Raw genomic sequence first — 11365 nt, forward strand, 5'->3', positions numbered from 1 at the left:
GATATAAAGAATTAAAGAAAGAAAAGGATATAAAAAAAATCAAAGGCTTTTGAACCGTTTTACTAATATAGTATCTTAACATGGCAGCAAATAAACTAAGCACAATCACCACTTCATTGACAAAGGAACTGACCTAAGGATGTTCTCCCAGGCCTCGCTGTCATAGAAAGCATGGCTCCAGCCCATCTTCACGGTGCCAACAATGACATTCTGCTTGAAGACATCTGAACCCAGCTTCCGGTAAAGATCATCACACTCATTCAGTGGGATTTGGAACACACCTAGCATGAACCCTAAGATAGCACCTGAGGAAAAAGCACACACATACACACATTCAAAGAAGGAAAGTGACTGGGAAGTACCGGTAAAACTATGCAAAAAGCAGATTTTTGTAAATAGGAAGTATTAGAATACAACAAGGTAATACTAACGAGCAGAAAGGTTATGTACAGCTCGTTGTACTGTTACTCTAAAGCTGTGGAGTTGATGCGAGGCCGGCTGCCTAAAGTATTATCTGTTAAGAGTAACATTACCCTAGGATGAACCATAGGAAGTACATGGGATTAACATGGCTGTTACACGATAGGCAAATATTTCATAACTACTTTCTCTCCATGATTTAGAGCGCCAGACCAGATTTCTAACCCACAACAGTGCTATGAGGGCAAAGATGGGTGTACCTGAATAACGTGGGTGATCAAACTAACCAGATGTTGCCCAGATGGGTTTTATTTGTGTGAACATCATTAGATCTAGCAGCACATTACAATATGCTTTGACAGCATTCACTAAATGTGAAAATGAAGTACCTCCAACAGGTGGAGATTAAGAGAGAGAGAACTGATAGGAACTGTGGATAAACAGAATCTTCTGGTAGTGATTAAAGGCCTATGTGGTCTGCATATAAAATGCAGTTTTTCAATCTGCTGTGAAATAAAACCAACAGTGGCAGATGGAAAAAACAGTTTGAGGATGATCAACAGCACCCCTTGTGGTGATTTTGCATAAAGGGAAAAAGCACAAATCCACCTATTGACAATTCCTGAAACTAAATGAAGATGTATCATTATATAATTTATCTAAGATTTAATTTGAAAACGACTTACTCTGGCCTAATTTGAGTGTTTAGTTGGTGGTGAAAACAACAAATATGTGATGCAATGTTGCACTCCGCTATGATAATCCAGACATACATAAACATGCAGAAGTAGGGCAGGAGAACAACGCACCTGTGCTGACACCACATATATAATCAAACAGTTTGTAAATGGGTTTGCCGGTCAGGGCTTCCAGTTTGTGTAACGTCTGAAGTGCAAGAAGTCCCCTGAAAGTACAAAGTCAGACATACACATACGCAAAAAGCCATAAATTAATAAAATGACAACCAGCACACAAATTGCCCGCAAAGTGTGACATCTGATCAGTTTTCAATTAGAATAACTGAATGTTTCTCAAGACTACATTTACTTGACAGACTGAAACTCAAAACATGGCCTTGGCTGTAGTAAATGCTATTTACCGGTCGTTCCACTTTGAAAAGACTTAACATCAGTGACTCATTTCACACAATAAAGGAAAGAAAAAGAGCTCAACATACCTTAATCCTCCTCCATCTATGGACAGGATGCGTATGCCCCGGCCTTTAACAGGTGCGTGGTAGCCCACCAGAGCGAGGGCTTCTCTAACTGCTGCTCTCAGGCCTGGGTCATTGGCCTGTTTCAGACGCAGTAGGCAAGGGATAACCTTCTCCTACAGAACACAAATATACTTATGAGAGTCAGGAATGGAAATAAAAAACACGGTCCAACACATCAGGCCACAACTGGCCAAGCAAATTTACTTGCATCATGTGGCAAACAGGAGATAAAGCACAGAATTGTGAGGACAAGGTCTCAGGCACAAGCTGCTGGAGCGGCAACATTCAAGTAGGTGAAAATAATAAATCCTGCTGTATATATGTTCTATACCAGTATTTGCTCTCACTACCAGTCATGCATGCGTGCATTGCTCCTATTCTGGTGCTTGTTTTCTCTCAGCATGCAGTTACTGAAACAAGGGAACAAATAATCAGTGTTTCCTGAATGAGAGGTTGATCCCACTGTCTCTCTCATACTGGATCAAAGTTTTGTCATCTCGCATGTGATAGCTGTGATGATTTGCAATGGAAAATGCATGCACATCAAAACCCTCACTGAAATGAAGTCGAGCTGGTTTGAAATGTGTAAGCACTGAATAAGTATCCTGACACCATCACAGCATGTGATTAGCATGTCTTTACTAAACATGATCAATCTGTCTTTATTAACAGGCTATATATCACAGTCCTTTTGTAAATCATGCCAAAATTAGTCACGTAGTTCTGCAAGGTTCTGTGCTTGGACCAATGATTTCCACCATGTCCTAAAAGCATAAACTTCCAGCTCCCTAACGGTCTCCCTCCAGCCAGCTGCCACCACTAGATAACTCCTTGTTCTTCATTTTCCTCATTTCAACTTCAAGACCGTTTTTCTTCCATGCAGCGCTTCCAACGGGAGCGAAAGTCAAAATGACGTGCAGCATCATGCCGCTAGGACATTCCAATGGATTTCCTGACACTCGCTCAGGTCGCATTCAGTTAGCACATGGTGTTTGCACACGGTGTTAGGCAATATTATTAGGAGTAATTCCATAAATATTTATTTTTATACAGATGGTATCGATCAAGCCAGATTAAACCAGTCAGTTAGCTAAACTTCAAATGTGCTTATCGTACTTGTTCCCAAACATGTCTGAGACACATTATGTAAAGATAAAGTTACTCTAGAGGGCACCACCATAAAGAATCTCTGGGTTATCGTTGATCAGGATCTTTAACTCACGCATAAAACAAACTTCAAGGACTGGCTTTGTTCACAATGCAGAAAAACCTATCTGCACACTTCTGGGTTATTGCAATTCCTTATTATCGGGCTGCCTGAATAAGTCCGTTAAGACTCTCTGGTTGATCCAGAATGCAGCAGCATGTGTACTGACAAGAACTAGAAAAAGGTTATCATATTTCTCCTCTATTAGCTTCTCTGCACTGGCTCCCTGTAAAATCCAGAAAAGAATTTAAATTCCTTCTCCTCAGGTTAAGCCCTTAATGGTCAGGCACCATCATATCTTAAAGGCAGTGTACCTTATTACCTTATTACTACTAGATCACTATTACCCAGAATGCATGTTTACTTGTGGTTCCTAGAGTCTCCAAAAGTAGAATGGGAGCCAGCGCCTTCAGTTATCAAGCTCCTCTCCTGTGGATTCATGCCACCATATCTACATTTAAGAGTAGGCTTAAGACTATCCTCGTAAATAAAGCTTATAGTTAGAGCTGGCTGAGGTGAGTCCTGAACCATGCCTTAGTTTGGCTGCTATAGGTCTAGACTGCCGGGGGAATTCCCATGTTGCAATGAGCGCTTTTCTCCTCCTCCATTGTGTCGCTTTCAGCAGGTATTCATATCATTATTATTGCTATTATTTTCTTTATTATCACCACTACCGTTACTATTATTGTACATCTCTATGTGGAACTTGCATTGTGGTACTGTGTGTTCTCTCTCCTCATGCTCTCTCCCTCAATCTTTCGACCCAACTGGTCAAGGCAGAACGTCCACCCTGATTATGGTCTAGACCTGCAATGAGATAACTTCTGTTATGAACTGGCGCTATATAAATAAAACTGAATTGAAGCCTGAGACATAAATAAATGCTATAGTATGCAGTCTGCATGTAGTTGCCGGAGTCTGACATTTTGCCTGGAATGGGGAAATTTCCAATCACGAGCAGAAGTTCGTTCTACATTATTTACATGCTAATGTTTAACAGTTCTTGGCAGATATAACATGATTATGTATGCATAAAAACATAGTGCTGTACCATGAGCTAGTGCCAAACTAAGAGTTGATGCTTTTGACATGCTAAGCTGCCTCATGTTACTGACAAAGCATCAATATGCTAGCATTCTGGGGAAAAAATAAGGAAAAAGTTAGCCTGTTCAGATTTCTCACCTTGACTGCAACACCACTAGTCTCTGGAAACTCCAGGAGATGGTAGCTGAGGTCTTCCACCCTGTTGATGTAGACTCTTACATCTGAGGCCCTGTGGAGACCCTGTACCAGAGCCCGAGTTCGATTGTCCACACTCACCCTAGCAATGATCTACAAAAAACGTGAAACCAGTTAGGTCCAGCTATTAAACAGTATGGGCTTAACTCTCTCTTGCTCACTCTCTGTAGATATAGATAATGAATGTTGTAATTATTGTTCTAATTCTTTTTGTATAATTTATTTCTCTTGTGACATTCTAGACCAGGATGCGAGGCAATCATGGAGAAAACCAACACATTCATGTATCAATCATCCAAAAGTAAACTGTAAACTAAATTAATAAAAGTCCTAAAATTGATATACCTTTTTTTCAGTACCTTTAACTAGATTTGTTACCTTGATGGTACAGATTTCTTGTCTGGCACTTGGACTGAATATAACTGGGCCATAACCAACCTTTATATCACATCTATCTACTGTATATCATCAGCAAAAGGACATAAGTCATCTAGTGTTTCTGCTATCTGCTAACTCAAACAAAATATATTATTAGTTACTGTTTAAAATGAGTCAATCCAGCCTTGCCATATGTCAGGTGTGTTTATATCTCCACAACATTAAAGCCGCACTTGTCCTATACAGTACACACCTCCTTTGGTCCTCTAACTCCACAAGAGGGTTATTTTTGAAAATAGATTCCCAGAACTCAGGCAGCACGTCAGCACATTACACTACCATTAGACATATAGAGTGACTCTGGTCAATGTGTGGACAGCAGCCAGGCACCCTGCTATAATTTACCAGACACTATCTGATGAGACAATCATGTTTTGCTAAAATATAGACCATATTCCATATAGATAGAATCTACAATGCCAAAATGTTTACATAATGCAGTCTAAAATTATGCTGTCTACACTGAATAATAATTAGTCAGGATCAGCAGTAACATCTTTAGCAAGAATGGTTTAGGTTGCCAATACATACAGTAGAAGACAAAAAATATGTGCTTTTTGTGATTTTATTATCCCAACATTAGGTCAAATTTACAAACTGCTTTTTTGTAGACCTACCTTCTCCTTTTGAAGAAGAAGTTTCTTGGCTTTCTCCTCCGCAGCCTTCTGCTCTTTACTTATTGCAGCCTCGACCTGTTTGACTGGTGCTTCCTCAGACTTCTTCTCCTCCACTGTAGCACTTTTGGACTCAGCTGTCCTAAACTTGGGGACCAGGTGAGCAATGTAGCTTCCCACAAAGGCTTGCACAGTGGGAGCTGAGTAGGACAAGTAGTGTCCTAAACCTTTCTTAGAGGGAGGTGGAGTAACTGTTTTATCAGACACCAGCAAGAGGTCACTAGTTTGTTGACCCTGAGAGGAAGTAGATGAATAGTCAACATTGTCTACTTTCTTGTCCTGAGTCTTCGTACTGCTGCCAAAGTATGAGTTAATATGATGGGCCAGGTAGTTGTAAGTCTCATCCAGGCTCACTGTGAAGGTGCTGGGATGGAAAAGTGCTGTGCTTTGTTTGGAAGTCTTGCTCTCATTATCACTCTGTGAAAGTTTAAGCTCCTCTTGATTCCTGGCTACACCGTCTTTGACAGTGGGAACAACACGTCTCAACCTTTTCTCCTTGTGTTCATGCACAGTTAGAATTGTGGCAGTGTCAGTCACCTGGGTAAAACTGTGAGGATGAGTGGAGGTAGTGGCACTTGCATCAAATGTAGCAGCAGAAGTAGGAATAGAAAGACTTGCAGAAGATGCGTTACATATGGGTTTGGGTGTAGTAGATGTAGAAAGGGGAGCAGCATTAGTGGTAGCAGGAGTAGATGTCACAGCACTCTCCTCAGCTTTTGGTGTTGACTCAACACCAGCCTTAGCATTTTTCCCTGCCTTTAAAGCACTAGGCTTGAGTCTGGCGATTTTGGAGAGGAGCTCTGTATGTGTCCCACTCACAGCTTTAGAAACTGTGTCCAGTGTGTTCTTCACCCGCGACATGTGTTGGCTCAGCCCAGCAGACCACCTTGAGGCTGAAGTGTTCAAATACAAGGTGCTGGTGTGGAGTCCAAGTCTTTGTCTAACCTGGCTAGCTTTAAAAAGCCATCCGTTACACCCAATAACCCTCAGGTGGTGGATGTGCCTCCAGCTGAGATAGCCAACCTTGTAGCAATAAGGCTGTTGGACATGAACCTTGCAGTGAGAGTTACCAGACAAGGGAAATGATGCTGCTGACTTGCGAGCATGTTTCACCCAGGTATTTGGAGCCCATCTATGACTCATTATTTCAGGTCACAAGAGTTTGTGCCATCCAAAGCAATATCAGGTCTATGCTCTCCCTTTTCATTAACCTGGTGATGAAAGACAAAAAATTGATGTATACATGAGAGAAAGAAAACAGTACGAAAAAAATGATGAAAATGAACACAACAGCTAGCTTCTACTAAGAATGACATATTTCACCATCAGCAACTAACTGTTAAGTTAGCTAATCCGCTAACACAGAGTGCCGCGGCTGTTAGCTAACTCGCCACACATAAAGGCCACACAAAACTAACTACAATAAACCGTACCAGTCTCTGTATGTTGTCGAAGGATTCGTTTAATATTCCCATTAAGTCGCCAGACTTTGTTAACGTCAAAACAAGTGACACGACGTCATTCGACCTGACACTAGATTTCCAGAATGATGTGACGACGTAACTCAAAAGAAAAACATTAATCACGTGATGCTCTATGTGCGATGCATTTGGCTGTCTATCACGTGGCCACATAAATGGAGTCTGTTGATTGGTTGAGGAAATTCTTGCAGCGGAAGCTCAATGTTTATGCTTTTAACTAGGTTGCCGCACTCAGTTCTTATATACAGTCTATGGTCAGCACTTAATATTAAAAATGGGTCTCCAACCCTCTGCGTATCACGCGGGATACATGCATAACAAAATGGACCGCTATGCAGACAGTTGGGGACGTGATGACTACTCTTTATCCCAATGTTATGGTCACTTCATTATTAAAAACGGTCCAAAATGTGCCTCGAAACCCTGTAAGATAACGGTATGTGTAGTGTAATATTAATAGTACACAGCTAACTTGTGTGGTTGTAAATGCTGTTGACACAACAACATCAGGATCACTCTCAGTCGGTTGAAGAGGGAATATTAACCGTATTGACCGACAGAGGGCAGGCATGCACTAACTTATCCTGTGTAGTTACCCCGATTAAGTAAAAGGACCGAAGAAAACAAATGATGCTACTTTTGATCAATGCTTTTCCGTTAACACTCACAACCTAAAGCGATAACTTAACACTGACATGTAGGTAAATAGTAAATAGACAGAACTATACACCATCTAAGCAGCACTCGTGTCCTCGAAAAAGGTAAGTGTGAGTCTAAAAGAAAGGAGAATACATGGGCTTTACCTTGTGTTAGCTAACGTCAGCTAACGTTGGGATTGACGGTTGACGTCTATAGCGGTCAAATATTAAACCATCTCATCCTAAATGAGATCTAGTCCAGCGTTAATCTGACTTTCTGGGGAGCAGAATGTCTGAAAATATAAGGCAAATGTTAGTGTATTGGTGTATTTTATCAGTCCAAGCTAACGTAACTTAAAGTTAGAACACGAATGAAAACAAGTCGGCCACAATGCCTAAACTGTAATGGTCAGTTAACAATAGAGCTGGGCAATAAAATAATAATTTTCCTCAATAACAATATAACACATGGTCAATAAATGTTTGATTTAATTCATTTGAATCACGAATGAATTAGCACTTCATTTTTCCAATAAGAAATATTTATTTTGTTGAGGAAAAGACATTGGAAAAAGATTTTACTTAATTTTACTCATGCATGTTTGTTGAAAACATATTTCATCACAATTGTTTTGAATGTTCTACCTCAGACTTGGTAAGTCTGTTTGACATCAAGTGTTTGTCATGATGTTCTGACCATAAAGAATAGTTTACAACCACAATTATCCACTGATTTGCTTCAACTTTAACTCAGGAGCAAAATTCAGCCTCTGAACTTAAAAGAAATAATGATTTGACATTTATTGTGTTAATTATCGATATCGAATTATGATTTTTTTTAATCGGGATTTTGAACACTAGTTAATATGGAAATGTCATCTAGCTAAGATCTTTTCTATAATAATGTATCTATAAGATAGCTATTAATGAAGGTACCCTCTTCTCCAGAGGTGTTTACACTAATGACCGCTCCTTTGCTTTATTGCACTCAACACACTTGTACACTTATCACACTTATTTTCTCTCTTGAATGCAGGGGGCGTCAAAGCCATGGCAACTGCACAGTCTGCTGTAACGCTTGCCGTGTGCATCCTCTTGATAACAGAGCTGATACTTGCCCGGAAGGACTACTATGATATATTGGGAGTGCCTAAAGATGCTACAGAGCGACAGATAAAAAAGGCTTTCCACAAGCTCGCAATGAAATATCACCCAGATAAGAACAAGAGCCCGGACTCTGAAGTGAGATTCAGGGAAATTGCTGAAGGTACAGTTTGTTTTGTCAGGGGTTTTTTTTGTGTCTAAAAATCCATTGTTTACTGATATACTGTAATGTTATTCTTGTTTCTAATGTAGCATTTTATACGGCATGGAGATTAAAGCTCTGGAGGATATGGCCAAAGTTCAGTGTACATGTTTAAGCTTGCACTTTACCATATATAATGCATTTCCTGACCTTAGTTAGGTCTTTGTCACCATAGCTATACCTTTTTAAAAATGTTGATGAGATAAAGTACTCATCTTCCTCAGCCTTGACTAAATCTTGTCTTTCTTTGTACAGCTTATGAAACTTTATCAGATGAAACTAGAAGAAGAGAATACGACCAGTTTGCTGACACCTCTGCATACTTCACTGGGGGGATGCAAGGAAAACATAGACAGGGTGCCCACCAACCTTTCAGCTTCAACTTTGATGACCTATTCAAGGATTTTGACATCTACAGCCAGAACAGGCATGCCCGTCACCGAAGACACTTTGATGAACACTCCAGGTCCCACAAGGAGTCCCACAGCAGACATAAGAGACACTTTCAAGGAGGTTTTGGAGCAGGTATCTTTGATGACATGTATGATGACATAGAAAGGATGTTTACTTTTGACAGACACACCAAACAGGCTGAAAACAGGTTTCATGGTGGGTCAAAACAACACTGTAGAACAGTGACACAGCGCAGAGGAAACATGGTAACCACATACACAGACTGCACTGCATCTTAAGATGCAATATAAAATGACCTCTGCCTCAAAACTGCCTTAAGGGGATACAATACTATTGTATTGATTAGGTAATTTTAAGCCACTCGGTTCAAGTGCTGTGAAATTTGAACCGTGACATTGAGATCTGACATTCAGGCACAGAATGACACAGTAAAGACTCAGTTTACTTAGCTACTTAGGTCTAAATTCAAATAAGCTATGTTCTATTCAAGCTATTCCCTGTGTGTGCACATGGACTTGTATATGATTGTAGTAGTTTTTCACTTATTGTTAGTAAGCTGAGAGGGAGTATTTTGTCAGTATTTTTAAGCACCTTCTTTGATAATGTAATTTCTTAAGTGTACTGTTTGGAAAAATAAAACAATCATACAGAATTTGACACAGGAATATCTATGTGTTAGTTCATCACTAGTTCACTATGTCCACCTTGTTCTTTTGTACAGTTTTTAGTTTCTTTTGTATAGGTTTTGCCATTGTGGGTCTCAAAACACAACTGAAGGTAGAAACAATAGCAGCCAGTGGAGTTTTGCTTATGGTTGTCAAATGAGAGGCAATGTCAACAAAATTCTGAGACCCTCCACTTGTTGGCTTGTTTAACTGGTGTTGGTGAACTACACTACTTGTTGAAATATGTACTCTACGCTGTCAGTCACATTTTTTGAATGTCATATATTTTAAAATTTGTGGTTAAATCTCCATCCATGCAATTGTAAAGTAATTGTAAATACATGTAAAGGAGAAAATCCAAGTAGGAAAGAGCTATAAGTAAGAAATGCTTGTTACTCAGATTTTAGTGGAGGTAGCCTAGATTTACAGGGGTGGGCTGAACACAGATGCCATAGCTTTTCAATTAATACAATTAAGAGTATTTTTTTTAACTGTGTTTTGGTATTTAAATAGCTAGATTGAGACCATCTTTAGTACAAAAAAGTCATAACAATTTCTGATTTCTGAATCCCACATTTACGAATATTTTCTAGGTGTAGAGTACTGAATCGGAAATTGACAATTATAATGTTTGAAATTTAACCAAAAATCCTCAAATATAGGTATTTAAAAATTTGACTGGCATTTCAGACAAACTACAAAAAAAGTTATATGTGTAAAATAACTTGCAGAGGAATTGAACTGAGTACAGTATGTACTAGAGGTTTTATGATTACTAATTTTACTAGTCACAAGGGTTTGTATTTTTACTGCATGCATATTTTTAAAATGAATGTGTAGTGTAAGAATACTGCAGTACTATAATGCTATAGTAGAGTTATAATGCTTAGTACATACAGGTATCACTGTTCAGCACATTATCTGAATCTGGTGATGGCTTCTGCCCACAGTGTTGACTAGTTGATAAAACCCCTAGTACAGCCTAACATATTGTTACCTTACGTTTAAACTGGTCACAGTGACATGCTCCTTTTACACTGTAGCGTGCAATATTTATCTCCTGTATTGATATTGTTGTAAATATTCAATGGCACTTTCAATTTTGTATAATTGGAAAATGTGTTTTCAGAAATAAAAGGGAGACCAAACTGAGCTTCCTTCTGTTTACTTTAGGGCTGTAAGGGTGAGAATGGTGTGTTCATTCACATTTTGAATAAGAGAAGCAAAATAGGGCATATTCCATCTTTAATGAACATTTTGTTGCATTGTGATATATTGTTATGCTTCTAACACAACTGTGTGGTCATGCGAAAGTAACTTATGAGTGACAATTATAGACAGACCACAGTATTGCTTGAGGCTTCCCGAAGATTTCTTTGTTAAACTGATGACAAACTGTACTGTACTGTTAGTATACTATAAGTTCCAATAAATTTATTGAAACAAACATTTGTCTGCTGGAAATTATTCAGTTAGCTAGCTAACTTTCCAGAAGCTACGCCCCTGCCTGCCTATAAAAAAACAAATCATATTGGTCGTTTAATGGGTTTAATTATGAATGTATTCATGGCTTTCACACAGCTACCTTGTTTTGGTTCTCCCCTTAGTTACTGTTGCGTAGAGGAAAAATAATTACCTTTCTTTTCATTGGTACAACACAAGTGCTA

At 39.2% G+C, this 11365-nt stretch overlaps 2 protein-coding genes across 2 annotated transcripts; one reads left to right on the forward strand and one right to left on the reverse strand.

Annotated features, from left to right (window-relative positions):
* Positions 1-90: 90 nt before the first annotated feature.
* On the reverse strand, positions 91-6784 carry LOC119893392 (calcium-independent phospholipase A2-gamma-like). The gene is made up of 6 exons (XM_038705520.1): positions 6628-6784; positions 5138-6405; positions 4026-4175; positions 1598-1749; positions 1230-1324; positions 91-305 (listed from the first exon to the last, which is right to left on the reverse strand). The coding sequence occupies exons 2-6, from the start codon at positions 6335-6337 to the stop codon at positions 106-108; spliced, it is 1797 nt and encodes a 598-aa protein (XP_038561448.1). The 5' UTR covers positions 6338-6405; positions 6628-6784; the 3' UTR covers positions 91-105.
* Positions 6785-7258: 474 nt separating this feature from the next.
* dnajb9a (DnaJ heat shock protein family (Hsp40) member B9a) lies at positions 7259-11145 on the forward strand. Its single transcript, XM_038705527.1, has 3 exons — positions 7259-7436; positions 8350-8580; positions 8875-11145. The coding sequence occupies exons 2-3, from the start codon at positions 8364-8366 to the stop codon at positions 9309-9311; spliced, it is 654 nt and encodes a 217-aa protein (XP_038561455.1). The 5' UTR covers positions 7259-7436; positions 8350-8363; the 3' UTR covers positions 9312-11145.
* The last annotated feature ends 220 nt before the right edge of the window (positions 11146-11365 follow it).

This window comes from Micropterus salmoides, unplaced genomic scaffold (assembly GCF_014851395.1).
Source record: "Micropterus salmoides isolate LMB-PRFRI ecotype aquatic unplaced genomic scaffold, ASM1485139v1 Ms_hic_scaffold_8, whole genome shotgun sequence".
Lineage (NCBI taxonomy): Eukaryota > Metazoa > Chordata > Actinopteri > Centrarchiformes > Centrarchidae > Micropterus > Micropterus salmoides.